At 51.1% G+C, this 18,969-nt stretch overlaps 1 protein-coding gene and 1 long non-coding RNA gene across 3 annotated transcripts in view; one reads left to right on the forward strand and one right to left on the reverse strand.

The window, feature by feature from the left end:
• The window catches only part of ZBTB17 (zinc finger and BTB domain containing 17), a 38,028-nt gene extending 35,444 nt beyond the window's left edge, over positions 1–2,584 (reverse strand). The window contains exon 1 of one of the 2 annotated variants that reach the window (XM_084652020.1): positions 2,448–2,584. In XM_084652020.1, the coding sequence (XP_084508146.1) occupies positions 2,448–2,454 (7 nt within the window). In that variant the 5' untranslated portion in view covers positions 2,455–2,584. The remainder of the gene's footprint in view (positions 1–2,447) is intronic. The other variant, XM_084652021.1, reaches the window with a different exon arrangement.
• A 5,259-nt stretch (positions 2,585–7,843) lies between these two features.
• Positions 7,844–13,625, forward strand: LOC311532924. Its single transcript, XR_014714472.1, has 2 exons — positions 7,844–7,923; positions 12,129–13,625. It is a non-coding gene; the product is annotated as an uncharacterized lncRNA (long non-coding RNA).
• The last annotated feature ends 5,344 nt before the right edge of the window (positions 13,626–18,969 follow it).

The raw sequence follows: 18,969 nt of genomic DNA on the forward strand, positions 1-18,969 counted from the left end.
CCACAGTCCAGACTGTATGTGGAACCTTGAGTTTGAATTTTACTGATGTAATTAATTAATACTTGGTGTAAATACAAGTCACTAGGAAGAAAGTGCCATGCTGCTCTGATCTGGTGGTCTCTATAGACTGTATTCTGTTTCCAACAATGGCGAGTGCCAGATGCTTCAGAGGAAGGTATAAAATCTCCATAATGGACAAATATGGAATATCCTGACAACAGATGTTTCTTCTGTTGGTTGGAAGGGACCTCAGGTCGTCATCTAGTCACATGTTGTGTATAAAACTGTTTCCTTTTATCACTTTTAAATTTGTTGCCTTTTAATTTCATTGAATGTCCATTGACTCTTGTATTGCAAGGAGAAATAGGAGCAGCTGATTTACTTTCTGTTTACCATCATCTCCCCTCTTATGTATCTACTCTATAAACTACATTGTTCTAATCTTTTCACTCCCTCAGTACTTGGGAAGCCTTTCCTATTCCTACTCATTTTTGTTGTCTGTCTCTGGATGCCTTCTATTTCAGCAGTACCTTTTTTAACATGGGCAATCTAAACCAAACACAGTATTCAAAGTTATGGTGTGCCATTAATTTGCACAATTGCTTTATCATCTTTTCAGTATTATTCTCTGTCCCATTCCTTATGCATCCTAATATGGTTTGCTTTTTTGGATTGTTACTGTGTATTGACTTGAGCTGATGATTTTACTGAGCTGCTACAATGATGCCCAACTCCTTTTCCTGAGTGACTTCTGGCTCTCAGCTACTACAGTGACGAGCACGGTACAACAGAGGACCAACACCACATTGTGTGTTGGAGACACCCACCCCCGAACAAATTTGGGAAGGTCACAGTTTACGCCAACAATCCCTTGCAAAGAATTATGTTAATGGATCATATTCTACCATGTGTTATATGTCACAGTCCATAATACTGAGCTGATATTAAAATTCGGTAATGTTGGATCTACGCACCACCATATTAACTATAATATACACACACTGCTCATGTATTTAACCAAAATAATATGATGAGCTATGTATTTCCACAGCAACTCTCTCCAGTATCTGGGCGTTAAGCTAGTAAAAACTGCATTTTTTCCACCCTTAAACAAACCCTCAAGTTACTCCCTGCTGTACTAACTTTAGGTGGTTTAGCAAGGGCAGTAAGTGTCCGACATAAGAACACAATGGCAAAGCAAATGTCATATTGGTTTGAAATGTTGATACAGATCAATTACACTTTGACAGGCAGATACTGCAATTGCATGTAGGGGTGTGTGTATAATACGCGTGGATTATTGGTATTGTGCTGGGAATTTCAGAACTGCTATCAGAACAAAAAATATATTCTTGGGTAGAAGTCCATTGCATAGTTTTCCTAATCCATTCTACTGGTGATTTACTTGGCAAACAGTTAAACATCTTATATAATATTAAGAAGCTCACGCTAATGCCTAACATGATGAATTCATTGCTTGGGCTTGCAGAGTTAATGTGTCAAATGAACTATCAGCAAGGAAAGAAGAGCAAGAGGAGCACAACCCCACAAGCAGATTCAGTTGCCTGGTCCACAGCAGGAAATTCCTTACCCAGTTTTCACCAGCAGGGCAGCTGCATCAGTGTTACCAAGAGTGTAAAGTCTAGGGTAGACTAGGCATAGATGCCTTTTCTCACTGTGTCCTTAGTAGGATTAGGTGTGTCAGGACCCTTATGCCAGGGCTATGCTGAAGCTTACACCACTGAAAAAGTCGGCACAACTGAACAGTTGTTCTGGAATAAGAAATTTCCCGTTGTAGACAGATGCATCCTGGAGGAAGTAGGTAAAACTCAAATGCTGATTAAACCAGAAATTGCTGTCTCGCAGCCTGCGGTTCCCTACCCTTCGGGGTAACTGTAACAGTTTCTCAGACTGAGTTCAGCTGTGCCTGCCAGAGCCCACTGCCTGCACTCTGACCCACCCCCCACTTTGGCCCGCCACAGACTCCAGCCTTGGCCCCGGTGCCACAGGGGGTGAGAAGATGTAAACCCGAATGGAAAGCTGCAGTGTGGTGCGGAGCCCAGTGCCAGATGTGCGGGGGAGGGGGGGTGGTTCACGTGGAGACAGCAGATTTAAGAGCAAGATTTTGCTTTTATTACAGACCAGCAACAATCACCACCTCACGGAGCGGGTCCCATTCACCCCCTGCAGAGACACGCCCAGCCCCTGCCCCTCCCACCTCCCCCTAGCTCCACTTGCCCCCTAGCTCCCCCCTGCCCTATTACTGCCCCCCTCCCCCAGTGCCCCCTCCCCTCCCCTCCCCTCCAGCTCCCCCTCCCCACAGATCCCCCCTCCCCTCACTCCTACCAGGGCTGCCCCCTCCCCCAGCGCTACACCTGCCCTGGCTGCCCCTCCCACTCTGGCTGCCCCCTGGAGCTGCCCTGGCTCCCCCCGGCTGCCCCCGCTACCTGCCATCCCGGGACCCGCAGGTGAGTCACATTTCGGCAAGCAGGACTCAGACTGACACGGAACGGACAAAGGGCGCCGCCATTTTGGAGACGGGCGGAAGCGGCGGCGTCTCACCAACCCATCCCCATGCCCCACCGGCTTCCGGCGCATGCGCAGCTACAGCGGGAGAGGCACTGGCGGTTGACAGGGCTCTCTAGCGCAAGCGCCGCTGTTCTGCAGCGTCAGGGCGGGGCATGGAGAGCTAGCGGCGGGCCTTGCGGACCACGTGGTGTTCCCCAGGGCTCTCCCCAGCGCCATGACACCAGAGGCAGCAGCAAGCACTAGAGGCAGCCCCGTGCGGTGAGGCGAAGGAAGGCCCCTGGGCATTGCACAGGCAGTGCAGCAGAGGTGGGCTCAGGAAGGGGCCTGGCTTTGTAGCCATAGCCACGGCCAAAGGGCCTGGGCTGTGCCTCCCAATGCACTGTGGTCATACACCATGGTGGAGCATGGGTGCCCCGGAGAAACATTATGCCACCCCTGTGCCATGTCACTTCCTGGCACAATCCCAGCCTGGGCAGGCTAAAACTGTGGCTATCGGGCAAACTGACATCAGCATTGCCATCCTCAGGTGTTCACAAATCATGAGTCAGGTCTTGAAGAGCCATGTGTTGGCTTAAAACTCATGAGCGATTTAAAAAATAAAAGAATGTTTTTCTTTTTCTTTGTATTCTGGGCTTGAGGCTGCACTGAGGTCTCATTTTCAAGCTTTTCTTTGCAACCATAAGGGCTAGACACTCACTCATTTTGAAAGGGAAGCTGAGATTCTCACATGATTCCAGCAGCTGGGGCTTTAGGGAAGAAACACCAATTACAAGACTTTCAATAGAATGGTGAGAGTTTGTAACAGCATTATGTGGGCATGGAGGGAGAGGTGATCTTTCAGGGATCAAGCATGCAGGGCTTTGACTATCAGGGCAAGGCAGAGACCTTGAACTGGACTTCCCTGAAAGCGTCAGGATATGCCAGGTCTTCAGGGCCACTCTGGATCTGGATATGTCTACACAGCAACTAGACTAGTCTACGCAGCTGGCCTGTGCCAGGCAACTCAGGCTTGCGGGGCTTGGGCTGCGGGGCTGTTTCACTGCTGTGTAGACTTCCAGGCTTGGGCTGGAGCCCAAGCTCTGGGACCCTTCCACCTCCAAGGCGTCGATCCTGAAACAAGTGTGGATCTTGAGCACATGGAATGCATCTAGCAGGGGTCTAGCAGAGAGGAAGAGCAGGGTATTTACTAAGCTGCAGATAAAGATCCTAAGAGGTGAACTTTGCAACATGCCAGCCTCTGATCAGAAGGTCTTATTTGGACTAAAAACACACTTTCTTATTGCAACACCAAACACAGACTTATCCTAACACTGTTTGGTGTTGAAATAAAAGAGATACAGTGCCATGACTGCTCCTCTCCTTAGACTGGGTTGGTGTCCTCTGGATGCTTACATTATAACCTCAAATTAGCCTCAAGGCAAAAGTTACATTTGTAGGTTGCCCTGATTGTGTGTAATTAAACACGGCAGCACTGAGAGCGGCTTACAACGCTGATGTCTTGTTCTGCATCACACTGGCTAAGTTGTGTTGAATCCCAGTTTTACACATGTGAGCAACTGAGTGCACAGATGTTTGCAGGAACGGGCCTATGGAAGCACATGGTTCTTAGTGTAACATCAGCCCTTTCAGATTGTCAGGAAATACATTGAAAGACAGAAGCATTTTGAAGTAAATCCCCTTCGAAGGTGCATCTGGTTAAATTTTAGATCATAGTTAAGTGCTGTCCCAGCTGTGGACATCCCAATACGCAATATCCTGCCGCAGCCTTTCCTGACAAGCCCAGGAGTTGCCAATGGAAAAATGTACAGGATTTTTAATGCCTCATACCCAGCAAAGTTCCTGTCTCAGTGTTCCCATCATTTTCTGATGCTGCCGGTCATCTGTTTGTTTTTCCTTCTTCTTTCAGATGTGCTGCTGATGTGCTCCTGTTAATTAACCCAGGTCTAGCCAAACAATAGCTGCAGCAATGGTTTGAATATATGCCTCACCCTGTTCCACTAACTTAGGTGAGGTGGAAGTCTGCTCCCCGCCTCCCCATTCATCTGAAAACTTTGAGCTTAGCTGAAACTATTTAACATCTTTAAATCAGACTGGATCTCTTGATGTATTTATGAGATCTGCAAGGCATGATCAGCAACTCTTCCAAAAGTGCGTGCTTGCCCCAGGCTGGGAGTTGTGAATGCCCCTGGCTCAGCTGGGCGATGATACCTTAATTGTCAGCATTAGCCATTTCATTTTTAGCAGAGGTAACTGGGAAGAGAGAGGGAGCAAGCCCCATGGAGATAGGGATTAGGGGGGTAAATGCAGAGGGCAGAAAGGATGAGAGACATAAAGGCTCTGTCTACACAGCAAAAGCCGTGCACAGGTCAGCCTACCACAGGGAGTGTGACGCCAGCTAACTTGGGTAATGACTGCAATGAAGAGAGCTCAGCACAGGCTAGAGAGCGGAGTATGTGCCAACCCACACGGTTACCTGGACAAGGTAGATTCAAGCTAGCCTGTTTGCAGCTTTTGCTGTGTAGTCTGACCCGAATACAAGGGCAGGAAATGGGGACAGCAACAAAACACTGGGCAGAAACAGCAACAGTCCTAAAGCGGAGAATATTTTCCCACTGAGACCCGGTGGACACTTCAAACTTAGATTGATCTCGCCACATTGCTCAGGGCTGTGAAAAATGTCACGCCCTGTATGAGGTGGTTAGGTCGAGTGTCTACACTACAGTGGCGCGGCTGCAGTCCCGTAGCTGCGCCACTGGAGCTGCTGTGGTGTAGACATACCCTGAGTCACACCGAATAATAAACATGACCTCATACATCCCCACATGAAAGTAACACTCTGCTGTATGAGAAACGTCCGGGGTTACCCGAAGGTGAATCACTGTCACTGGCTTACAGCGTGAGGGGGCTTCATCTGTGTCCACTGGGAGAGTTTTGCCCCAAACTACTGGCTGCTGGAAACACAAGTGCCCCGCTCTGGGCTCTGCAAGCCCTGCTCTTTCCATCTGCAGCATGACACCTTGCACTCCCCAGCCCATAGGCTCCCTAAGTGCAGAGCAGAGAGAACCTGGAGCTGAATCTATATAGATAGTTAGCCCCCCTCCACAACCCCGAGTTCTGCTCTGGCCCTGGAGCACAGGTCCTTCCAACCTGTCTGTACGTCCCTGCTTTGTTAGACTCGAGTAGGGTGACCAGACAGCAAGTGTGAAAACTCAGGACGGGGGTGGGGGGTAATAGGAGCCTATAAAAGAAAAAGACCCAAAAATCGGGACTTCTGGTCACCCTAGACTCGAGTGCCCTCTGCCTCGCCCTCTGGCTGCCCGCAGTGCCCCCAGATGCACTGTCCGGGGAGCAGCTTCCCCAGTTCAACGCTCTCCTTAGCCCACAGCACTTAGACGTAGCTGTAGTAAAACCAAACGGAAGTTTATGTGACAAAGCTTCAGACAGAGATTCACATAAAGGCCAGGATAAGGACTGGAAACATGGTTACAGATAAAGGAAAAATGTCAAACGCCAGCTGGACCCTGCACTTATTACCACGTTCCTCTCCTGTCTGTTGTCTCCTTTCATAACCAGGCTGTGTCTTTAACTTCACTTTGCCCCGATGGTCCATCTATTCAGGGGGTTTTCTTGGCTCTTTTGTGCTCTGTAAAGGCCAACGCCTGCACCTTGTCTAGAGGTGGGCTAAGCTAGGTGGAAAGATGTCAGTTATTCTCTCTTGGTTGTGTGAGTGCCGAGAACCCCCAGACCCCAGGTGACCAGTTTCACGTCTAGCAGCTTGGAACACAGCATTCGACATGGTCACATAACTCTTCAGATATTTTTTGTACATCCATCCCTCAATAACTAGGACAACCTGCGAGTTCTTAGTGTCCGGCAGAGACCACACCTGGTCCCCTTTGACAAAATAGTATGAATATGGTGATCCCAGGAATACATGCTCATCCGGGTATGCCCAGGCAAGTCCCGGAGCAAAGACTCATAACTGTGTGCCCTGCCCCCCGCATCAGTTGCCACGTGGGGTACCTGGGTCACAATATATTACATGGTTCACCAATGCACTGATGGCTGCCCAGCAGACACATATGATGCTGAGGTCAGAGCTAAGGATTAGTGTTATAGCATGGTCACAATCAATGTGATATGTATGTGGTTACTGTACATGTTGGAGGTGTATGGGGCTTATTTAGAGAATGGCCTAGTCTGTCAAGGAAAGGTGTGAATGGAATGCCTGAGGTTACTCACACTCGTAACCATGTGTGTTCATTGTGCACCTACACATCCTAGTGTATGTAAAGAGCTGGGCAGTGTGTATGTGTGTTATTGTCCTCTCCTGAGTGGAGTTGGCACTTCTCAGATTTGTCTCATCTGCTGTCCCTTACTCACAGTGAATCTCCTTTAGCTCAGGGGAGGAGGCCTGTGCTTCCACAGTCAGAGAAGCTGATTTCTATTCCTGCTGCGGCCATGAAGTTACTCATAGAGCAAAGTGAAGGCTGCAAAACTCCTACATAGCAGTAATATCTTCAAGTCATCGCTGGGCTATTAAATGTCTGGCTAAATACAGACAGGGGCAAATTCTGCTCTGGGTTCTAAATCACTGTCCAGATGTAACTGAAAGTGGAATTTGGCCCAGTGTCTGTAATAGAGGCCAGTTAATTTTACCAGGAATTTCTTAAATCATTGGTTAAAGTAAATAACTGTAATCGTGACCAGCCCATTTCTCTCTCTGGGTGTGTGCACACCCTTTGATTGGATTAGCTCCGCCTATGGATGTTATCAGCAAGAGAAATTTCCACGCCAGCCCTTATCCATCCTAGTGGGTCCTGGACATGGTTTGTCTCATCCCCTATAAAAAAATCATCTTCAAAGACCGCAAGGAAAACAGTGAATCTGTGTTGCAAAGAGAGAGAGCCTGGCACCTATTTATCTGCAGCTGAATTTCAGCTTGTAATGTCGCCCCAGATAAAGAAAAGACACCAAGGTCCCGGGACCGAATAAGGGGCTTCTCTGAGGGCTTTGGGTTTTATCTGGCTGTTTGTCCGCGATTAGGGAGGGATGAGTGTTGGTGCCTAGGTGGCCAGGCAGCAGCCAATCTGCATACAACTGGTTTATGACACCCTAAACAAATCGATAACATTAAACTGCCCGTGGCCGGTTCTTGCCCCAGCCACTGGTCCTTGGGTTAATTACAATGTAGTTCAGCCAGTGCAGACAGGGCTGGCAGGGCCGTTGTGTGTGTTGGAAGTGGGCTGGCTCCTGCATGCAGATGTCCCCTGCTTGGGTGGTATAAACTCACGGAGTGGGGGCTGCTTCCTTGGCAGGTTCTGAAAGCTTCTGGAGGAAGAAGGAGAACACACACGACCATGTGCTTGAAATATTCCCTGCACGACAGACCAGGTAAGAGACAACGCAACATTTCCCTCTCTTTGTCTATCTGCTGCTGGACACGCATAACTGGGCAATATTAGGGCTCTACAGTAACTTACAACATCGGCATAGCAGTCTAGCCCGACAAAGGAACTGGGGACATTTCAAAACTCTTGGGACAGTTCCTAGATTTATTTTGAAAGTCACTGCAGAACCAGATGGGCTGTGGCAGAGTTTACTCCAAGAGTCTGATGAGCCGTTAAATCTGTTCACTTGCTATATCATGTTGCCCGTGTGGAACAGCAGTGCGGTGTAGTGGTCTGAGCACAGGGCTCCTAGATTCTAATCCTGACTTTGTCACTGGCTTCCCATGTGACCTTGGATGAGTCTTTCCCCTGTGCCGTGCCTCAGTTTCTCCATCTGTAAAATATGGATGCTGCTGCTGACCCGACCCACCTGGCTGCAGGGTTGTGAGGGTTAATTACGCGGTTATTTGACAAACCCAAAGTGCTAGGGATTATGAAATGCATTGAAGAGGAATTTCTTAGGGCATGGAGTAGTTTCCACTTGATTGAAATATGCGTGCGTGTGTGTGTGTAGCCCAATTTGTACACACGAGACAGACCCGCATACAGCACACGCCCCATGCATTCTGCACACACAGCTACATTCTGTACATGCAACGTTCCCCTCTCCGCACACATCGAGTACTCACACCCACCAGAGCGTGTCCACAGGCGCAAGTGTCAGTGGTCTAACGTGAATTGGTTTTTGAACTGATCTGAATTAAAGCAGTTCAGAAGGGTGTGTGGTAGGGTGACCATATTTCCCAAAGGGAAAATGGGACATTGCCCAAGCCCCGCCGTTCACTCCCTATGTGGCTGGCCTGAGCCACCTGGCATCACCGCTTGCCCAAGCCCCGCCGCGCGGGACTGGCGTTGCCGCTCACTCGCCCCTCCAAATGTTCCTCCCTGCCCCGCTCATTTTGGCAAAACTGGGTATTTGTCCCGTTTGCTCTTGATAACTGATGATCAGTTGGCAAGAGTAAATGGGACAAATGCCCGGTTTTGCAAAAAAAAACCCAGGACCCCCAGGACAGGGCATAAGAAGGGGATGCTTGTCTTTCGTAGGAGTGGGTTATTGTGGTTAAGCGTTGACCTGTTCCAAACTGACTTGGCTTAAACTGTAAGAGAGGAAGAGTGGTCCAGCAGCCGAGGAGTTGGGGGCCCTGGGTTCTATTCCCCGCTCTGTCACAGACTTCCTGTATGACCTTGGGCAAGTCACTTCATCTCTGTGTGTGTCAGTCCCTCATCTGTAGCACTGCCCCCTGCTCATCTGCATGGGAATAGGCCCAACAAAGTACCGCCCCGAGTGAGCCATCCTTGTACTGAAACAAGAGTCTTGTCCGCCAGTTCATAGGCGTCGGCTTCTTCCGGGCCCCAGGGTGCTCAGCCCCCCCTTCTCCACCCCGCCCCAGGCCCCACCCCCACCGGTAGCCTTCCCCAAGTACCCATTCCTGCCCCGCCCCAGGCCCTGCCCCCACCCTTTCTTCCAAGCCCCCACCCACGCCTGGCCTCTTCCCACCCAGTTCTGCCCCCTCGCCTGAGTGTGCCCCCTCCCCGCTCTTCCCCCTCCCCCAGCGCCTCCTACGTGCAGTGCGGTTGAACAGCTGATCGTGGTGGGCGGGAGGCGCTGGGAGGGAGGGAGATAAGTTGACCAGCAGGGCTTGGGGGGAGGGGAGGAGCTGGCTGCCGGTGGGTGCTGAGCCACCCTCCAACACAAGTGGACTAGAGGTTAGAGCAGGAGGGGCCCCTTAAATTGATTCAGGGAGGAGAGGATAGTTGAGTGGCTTTCTAATGCCCCAGCCCTGGGGAGGTTAGCTGCAGTGGGGATTGAACCTGAAACCTCAGGGGCCTCTGCTGTTCGAGCTAAAGAGCCCAGCTCTGGTTAGTCAAAGGCCGCACAGTCTGATAGGCCTCTCTAGGATCCAGCCACTTGTGGGGCACAGAGAGCACAGGATGTCAGCGTGGGTTACAGTTAGAAGAGGGTTACTACGTTAGGGAGGGAAAGCTGGACTCCGGGTTCCTATCCCTAGCTTTGGGAGGGAGCAGGGACTAAAGGTTAGAGCCAGAGGACTGGGATTTGGGACTTTGCTGCCGACTCCCTGTGTGATCCTGAGTGATAACTAGGGCCGAGTAGGGCTGGGGGAACATGGATAAAAATTCAGCAAGTGTCACAAGAACGACACAGGTTGGTGGGAAACGGTGCAAAAAGGGAGATGGAAAGACTGGATTAGTCTAACTAAAAAGGCCTCCTGTTATAATTCAGGGACAGGGTTAGAGTCATGCTGGGGGAACCAGAGAAAGTGTGGGACTGGAAATCAATGGAGCAAACTTGGGGTGCTAAAAATTAGGCCTAATTAGCTGACAAAATAACGAGGGGATGGGGCTATTCTCCATCGCTCCCTCTTGGGGGTCCTTACAAGAAATGACTATTCTAGAAAAATTGGGAAGCAAATGCAACAATTGCTGACTGGCTGAAGGGGAATGCGCGTGCTTCCCATATCACAGCTGCTGCCCCAGCATCTCCTGGGATCCCCGCGTCCACTGTGGCTCCATTGGGCCTATGTCGTCCTGATCCTGAGAGACGTCCTCATCGGGCGGGGCCAGAGAGAGGGACCCGGTTGACATCGCCATTTCCAGTGGCTCTGGCTGAATCTCGAACCGCGCCTGGGATGTGTGACTTTGGCCTGGTCTGCACTACAGTCTGACATGGGTAGAACTACGGTGCTCTGGGCTGTGAAAAAGCCGCACCCCTGAGTGATGTAATTGCACTGACCTAACCCCGTGCAGACAACACTAGCTTGGTGGGAGAGCTTCTCCCGCAGACATAGCTCCTGTCTCTCGGGGAGGTGGATTCACTGCGCTGACAGGAGACCCTTTCCTGTTGCCGTAGGAGCGTCTCCACTAAAACGCTACAGCAGTGCAGCTGAGCCAGTGCAACTGGGGCACGATATGTGAGACAAGCCCTTTGTCCCGTCCTTTTCCTCCGCTACTTTCGTTTTTCTCTTTCCTTTTGCCTTCAGTCTAACAAAGGGTGGGCTTAGCCGGCCAAGACTGAACATTGTGCAATACTGCTGTGAGCCCATGAACAGAAAAAGGCAGCTAAAAGCAATGTCCTAAGCAGCCCGACCCTGGGACTAGTTTGCCAGGTCTTGGAGGGGCTGATAGGGCCGTGTGCCATTCCTGTGTTTTTCCATCAGTGAGCTGGCTGCAAGGGAAAGTCGGCACCAGAGACAGAAACTGCTTGGCAGTTCTTTTCTCTCCCTTCTTGTGTGTGTTTGTCTTTCCAGGAAATGGTGTCGGACTTTAACAACAGCACCCATAACCCCACCTCCAGCCCATCTCAACTAACTTTTCCCCTTTTTCCCAAAAGGCACATTATTTATTGTCAGATCTAAGAGCTTGTCAGACCAGGGGTTTTTCCCTTCTAAAGGCTTTCTATAGCTAATGGCAAAGGACAAGGGATGTGGTTACAACGAAAGGCTGACTCCACACTGTTTACATTCCCAACACTTTCCTGTTTTCTGTATCTTTAATAGAAGGTTGCAGAGCTATTCAGTGGTGTGTTTACCATGGTACAAAGCAGACGAGATCTCTGCCTACCAAACCCTGATCCTCGGTCTAAACAGTTTAATGTTGGGCAGCGAGAGGGTCGCGTTGACACCTTTGCCTCCTTGGGCCCATTTATTCCACTGAAATTAATACAATGGAAGATCACTTCACTTCTGTGCCTCGGTTTCCCTCTCTGTAGTGGGACAATACCGACTTCCCAAAGGGTCGGTAACTACTGGTAATGAAGGAATGTTTGGAGTTTGGAGGGAGGATGCCTCAGTCTTATTCCGTTTGCACCTCTTCCAGAGCATTGAGATTTGTTCCAATTAGGGTGACCAGATGTCCCGATTTTATAGGGACAGTCCCGATTTTTGGGTCTTTTTCTTATATAGGCTCCTATTACCCCCCACCCCCGTCCCGATTTTTCACATTTGCTGTCTGGTCACCCTAGTTACCATGCAGGGCATTGTCACAAAAGCAAAGGTGCCTCTGGTCTGGTTTGTTTTTCACTTGCACAGGTCAGCTGCTCCAACTTCCTCCCGCGGAAGCTGAAACGGCTGACATCTCATCTCCTTCCTCGTCAATTTCCTCCTGTAATTTGATTCTTTCCCCCTCCTCTAGATCTGGAGAACTGCTGGTGTCTGGTTGGAAAACGAGAAAACAGGGGATCCCCCATGTGCCCGACCTTCCTTGTAGACTGTTCCAGCGGGAGAAGGGAACTGCTGAACGCATGGCCTGACAGCCAACTGTATGGGCGTCCTCGCAGCCACTTCCCCTGCAGACTCAGGATGGAGACTTATGTGATATTCTGCTGTGATGTGTCCAGTTGTGGCCACCAGATTGTCCACAGCAAAGGAAGCGAGGAGGGCGTGTTCTGTGCTCCGGCCCGAGTCTCGGCTTCATCACAGCCGGGCACTGGAGCTTCTGTGGAGGCACCTGAGTCCTTCAGGAACAAGGCTCCTGTCTCTATGCACCAGCAATGCCACGTTAGGAGTTGTGCTAAGAGTGATGCTGCAGCTGGGGGGTCTGATTCCAGGTCCCTGCAGCGCTCTGCTTGGTGCACAGTCAAACACTTCCTGAAGGGCTTAGCCAGGTGTGTCTTTGGGCAAACTGATTGGGAGTATCCAGGCAACGGGTACAAGGAAACACTCTTATTTAATGCAATGTATAATTGACCTGCAGAACTCACCCCTGTGGGATGTTATTGAGGCTAATATCATGGTAAAATTTAAGAATGGCTCAGGCCCTTCTACAAGACAGGGGTCTATTAGTCCTCCTGCTTTGTAAACTAATTGCCGGCTGACAATAGGAATAAACATCCCTCCCAGGTGATGGCTTGGATTAGATGCCCAGTGCTTTGCCCCAGGTCAGCAGTTCTTGTGTTACTGGCAAATGCAGAAATGTGAATTCTTGCTCCGGCCAGTAGAACAATGGGTATGTTTATGTCTTTGTTCCTAAAGGATCCCCAAACATCTGACAAACTAGAGATATTATAGAAGTCACCCAGCACTGAAATGCAGTCACCTCTGGGGAGAAACATGGCTTAACTGTCCACAGCATCACTGTAGCAAATACTTTCAGGCAAGAGGGAAAGTGCATAAAGGGAGAGGCTGGATTGTGGATTCCATAGGGAGAGGTTGGATTACACATGCCCCAAGTGTTCTTTCCTGGGTGGAAAGTAGTTTAGAAGTGCTATTATTATTGGACAGGTAAGCCCTGCTCCCACTGCTGCTGGACCCATGACACTTGCCTGGTTGGGAACTGTTTAAATCTGCTTTTCTCTAGGGATGTGTTGGGTGGCTGATAGTTTGGGGGTGACTTGGCTTTGGGGCCACCTATCACATCAGGTCCACTGAGGTGTCTGCCTGTCTAATTCAGGTAACACAGAGGCCAGGTGGGAATTTGTGTGGATTGGGGGGGAAGGAAGGGGGTGTTCCTGGTGCTGCTTGCAGGCTAGGGGGCTCTGTAGGGAAGTGTGTGATCAGAGTCAGTCTGGAACAAGGTGGGATGAGTTGTGCCTCGCTACCTTAGGGAGCAGCCTGCTTCGTTTCCCTCTGATTTAGGTTACTGTGTGTTATTGCTCTGGATTCTAAGAATAAAAGTAGTGTTTCATTTTGATTGACTTTCTCTAACTTCTCTGGGGGTGTGCCGTGAACATAACAGAGAGGGAGAGAGGAAGGGCTTGTGCTTTCTCCATTTTAGGATGGCCTCTCACCTGGGGGAATCTGGAAAGGTCCCACTTCCATCTTCCATCGCCCAGCTGGGGGAAGGTTGGATTGTTATATAATGGCTGGTTTTGAACTGTGTGCTGCTGTAGCCATGTGGACATCTTGCTGGAGGCATCTTGGCTGCCATCATGGAAACACTACAGCTGCTAATGTACAGCACCAAATCTAACTAATGAGATATGCACAGAGCTCTTGCAGCGCACCCAGACAGAGGCTCTCCCTATGCTACCCCAGACAGAGCCTAGGAGAACAGAAGAGCAGCAGCTGGGAGGTCAGTTGTGTTCCAGCTCTGGCAGGCAGATAGGGAGAAGCAAGTCTGAGAGCCCCTCATCAGGAACTCCTGTCTCCAGCCACGCCAAGGGGCTGGTAGCTTGAGTGCCTAAGAGATGTTGTGTCACATGGGGTGAATGAACTGGCCCCAGGCCTTTCACAGTTGGTTAAAGCAGCATGTAAAGATAACGGGCCAGATTCTTGGGTTCCTGATGGACCGAACTGGTCTTTGGCTGGCCCCAGAACATGGACAGTGTGAAGGTGGCATGCAGGAACTTTGCCACCCGCCCCTTCTTGGGTTGTGCACCAGGTGGAGTTCAGTAGGACTCAAGCATCTGTACCTGACTCCAGAGAGGGTTGGCAAGACCCTACCCAGAAGCCCCCCCCCCCTTGATATCTAAGTTTGATCATGACCCAGCCATCTAGGGTGTTTCACACAAATAAAGTTTGACTTATTAGATCTGTGGGACACAATCCTATGGACTGTGTCCCAGTGCTGACATAGGGGACAAAGTGAGCCCCATCGAGCCCTTGATATGCTATGTTGAGCACCATGTATAAGCTAGGGTGTCCCCTAAAATGAGGGACAGGCAGGTGGTCAACCTAGGAGCAGCCCAGTCTTGGCCTACCCTAAATCATCAATGCACCTAGGGCTGAGCCTTGCACAGCTGCTGCCCGGGCTGTACCCAGTGTGTGTGGAGTAAGGGATTTGTTGTCAGCCTAGCATTTTCCACCAGCATTAGTGTGGCTTGGTGCAAAGAGCCTTGTTCTGCCTCTGGCCTGCTGGTTGACCTTGGGCAAGGCACGTCACCTCTCTGTGCCTCAGTTTCCCCAAAGGGCTTTGAGATCTGCTGATGAAAAGGGATCTGTTAGGGATTCACAGTCAGATGGTCTATTTTTTCCTGACATGGGCATGCGCAGCCAGTTGGATGCCACTAGGCGTCACTGTTTTACCAGCCATGGAGGTTGACTCCGTTGCTTTTGGTGGTTCTTTGCCTTTCCCAGCCTGGACTGCAGTTGGCAAGAGGCAACTGTGACTTGATTGAGGATCAGCCCTGGTGGTTGCTCTGTCCCAGAAACCCAGCCTGAGCCTGCAGCCATGCACTAACAGGAACACCCAAGGGACTCAGGCGCTAGCCACATAAATGGAGGAGCTGCATACGGGGAAGGATATGCACAAGCATCTGCTCCAGAAACACAGCCCTCTGCTGGGGATGCTAAAGTAGCTCTTGCCGGTAACTGGGCTTATGCCAGGAAGTGCCCAGCTTTGCGGGAGACAGCAAGGGCTGCACCTGAGTGGCATGAAATGGAGCTGATTGCAGTCTCCCTCACCTACCACATGGTCCGGAGAGCTACCGAGAGAGGTCAGCTCCCAGACTGGCTGGAATGGTGCATCCTGGGAGTTGTAGTCTGTAGCTTGCACCTTCAGATTAAAGGGCTATGCGCCCCGTCTTAGCTCTGTGTAGCAGGGACTGCCTTTGCATGTGTACAGCGCCTAACACAACAGGGGCCACAATCTTGGACTGGAGCCTCTTGGCACTGCCCCAGGGAAGCTATTAAATATTAATTGCCACATTGGGCCGCATTTGGCCTGTTAGCCTCATTGTGCCCCCACTGTCATACCTGGACCAAAGGGCACCTGGGTTGACATCATTTTGATCTACTCACTTAATGAATTGAAGATCCACCGGCCTGGCTCCCCCAGTTTTTGCCTCTCCCCACTGCGGTCCTAAGACATGCGTCATTTTCCTGGCTACATCTGTACTCTCATCCCGTCCTGTTCCCCGACTCGTCAAGTGCTGGTTCCCCCTTCCCAGAGCAGGGAGGACACAGCGACCTCTGAGCTAATCACAGAGCTTCACAAACACAACACCAGGCCTGCCAGGCTTGTGGTAACTATAAACAGCCTCCACCCAGAACAAAATACAGGCACCTGGCACTGTTTATATACACAGTTCCATGATAATCCAGCCATTCCTCACCCCCTGGAGTCAGTCCAAAGCCTTATGCAAGCATCTTGCACTTCCTCTTTTCAGATGCTGTTGCCCTGGAGGGGATGATGTTCTGTGGAGCTTACAGGAGCTCTCTGCACCCCCCTTAGAAGAGCAAAAGACAATTAGCCTCGTGAACAGAAGGCTGGGGCTCCCAGAGGGGTCCTGCTGACTCTGGAACCAAGATCAGGAGAACATCCTCCAGGAACTGGCTGTGTTGGAAAGGACCAGGAGCCAGTGTCTGCTCCCCGTACAGTCACTCCTGATCTACTCTGGTGTAGGATTTGCCTTGATGTCAAGGGACCAGGCCCCAAAGCTCTACCTGGTCCATATCCTGCCTTCCCCCGAATGCAAACTCATTGGAGTGGCCCATAAAATCCTGCCTGGGCCAGACTCCTTAACTAGCACTGATTTGCCAGGGCTGTTTTTCGGGGAGGGGTCAGTATAGTCTCTGCAGCTCAAACCCTGCAGTGTGGTGTAGGCTGAGATGGCAGCATCAGACATGAGCGTTAAACTAATGAGCTGAACATCTCCCATGGCTGATGATCATGTCCAACTCCTTCCCATTCCTGCCCACGCTTTCCCTCTGTTCTACACGACACCTCTTTGTTTCTTTGTGTCCCATCACCAACCACCCATCCTATCCCCTGTATCCACCTGCGCACTTTCCTGCCCCGACGATTCCATACTGGGTGCAGCTCTCAGACCCCAAAGAGAGCCAACGGGACTTTGAGGTTATAACGTCAGGGCAGCCCTTTCTGGGCATAAATTTGCTTACACTGCAAATTCTTACTCCAGGGCTGATTCTGCCCCCAGGCGAATAACCCAGGGACCTTGGCAACACACTATCAGAGCGGCTCTGGAACGCTGGCCTTTCCCAATCCAGATCCCAAAGTCACCTTCACTAATATCTTGATCGCCCTGGATGTACTCTGCTGCTGGGGAGTGACAGGAGAGATCAGGAATCAGAGGAATTTTCCATTTGCCTGAGGGCTTAGTACTGGTGACTGGAAATTTAAGTCGTCCATTTAACCCCAGGGCAGACTTCCTCCTGTGCAGTTTTGCGGGAGTACTTTCTGGCATTCAGCCATTGAGTGCCCGAGCCCGTGCAGCCAGGCCAGAGCTCAGGACCTCAGAGTGACTGACTAGATGGCCAAGGGACTGGTCGGGGGCGATCAGGATTTTTCCCTTCCATGTGGCTGATTCCAGGAGAGCCCAGGCTGGCAAGGACCAAAAGTAGCCACTGTCTGATGTGTATCCACACGGCAAATCTCTTGCAATGTTCTTTGTGTTGTTTGGAGCACCCTGAGATGACACAGCATGGCAGGAGACCTCATGGATTGTTACAGGCTTGTGCAAACACACACAGGTATGCAGGCATGCACTCACAAACTCACTCACACTGCAGCAGACAGTACCTCAGCTGGGCCTAGTGTAAATTACAAGTGAAACTAATGCAAAGCACTGGGACATACTCTGCTCTCTCACTTTGCGGGGGGGAGGGGGGAAGGAATTGGATACAGCTTTCTGCTATAGCCACTGATATTGGTACAGTAGGTGCTGTTCAGATGTTCCAGTGGGTGCGGATTGTGCTCAGGGAGCCCCCACGCCAGGTGTGGCGATGGAGGAGCCCGTGTGCTGAAGCGCGTCTGGGAGCCGAGCCGGGCACAATCGCTCAGGACCCCTACTCAGGCCTCTGTCTCTGCCGCCCCGTGACCTTTCGCACGGGATGCCAGAACCTGCTCTGTCGGCCCCGCTCAGCGGGTTGGTTGTGAGACTGAAGCCCAGGCTGAAATGACTCAGGCAGCTGGGACTGCGATAAACGCCCGTCTCCGTGCGGCTGGCTGACCTTCTGGGAGGCTGGCTGCTGGCGAAGGCCGATTTGCGCAGGGGAAAGGGGGAACAGAAGGCTGATGTTCTAGGGGGTATTTAGGGAGAAGCCACCCCCTGAATTCACCTTCGCAAGCAACAGGGGGCTGATTCTGCTCCTGCTCCCGTTCTACACCAGTGTGACTCTGCTGACTCCAGTGGTGTCACTCCTGATTTACCACTGTGTAAGCGAGGTGAGGGTCAGGCCCCATCTGCCTCGCTGCAGGGGCTCGCTGAAGGCGGGGACGCTCGGTCCTGGAACACAGTAGCTGCCGAATTGCAATGGCAGAGTCCTGTCTGAACTGCACTCAGCCAGCCAAGGATCAAGAAGCTGTTTGCTGTCTCGTAGGCTCGTGCCTGGCTGGCTTTTCAGGCTGGGAATTGAGGCTGACAGAGGCCAGGACGGCTGGGTTCCTGCTGGGGGTGGCGGGAAGAGAGACCCGGGGAACATGCAGCAGGAGGCAGAGGCTCTGGGCCTGACTTTAAGCTGCTAGCTCAGAGAGTGAGAAGGGCAGAGGAAGGTCAGGGCAGGACTGAAAGGCTGTGCTAAAGTTGATGGAGTCACCCTGATTTCCACCCGCTGAGGATTTGGCCCAGAGCGTGAGAGTGAAAGGCAGAGTGAGGGAGTGGGATGGAGGAAGCAGGAAAGAGCCAGAAGGAGACACTGGCTGTCGCTGCTGCTGGCAGCGGTGTGTGACCGGGCAACAGGGTGTGGGGCAGTCCTGTATGCAGCTGTCAAGGTTCCTCCCCCACTCTGAACTCTAGGGTACAGATGTGGGGACCTGCATGAAAAACCTCCTAAGCTTATCTTTACCAGCTTAGGTCAAAACTTCCCCAAGGTACAAAATATTCCAACCGTCGTCCTTGGACTGGCCGCTACCACCACCAAACTAATACTGGTTACTGGGGAAGAGCTGTTTGGACGCGTCTTTCCCCCAAAAATACTTCCCAAAACCTTGCACCTCACTTCCTGGACAAGGTTTGGTAAAAAGCCTCACCAATTTGCCTAGGTGACTACAGACCCAGACCCTTGGATCTTAAGAACAATGAACAATCCTCCCAACACTTGCACCCCCCCTCTTTCCTGGGAAATGTTGGATAAAA

This window comes from Lepidochelys olivacea (genome assembly GCF_965140295.1).
Source record: "Lepidochelys olivacea isolate rLepOli2 genome assembly, chromosome: 18".
NCBI lineage: Eukaryota > Metazoa > Chordata > Testudines > Cheloniidae > Lepidochelys > Lepidochelys olivacea.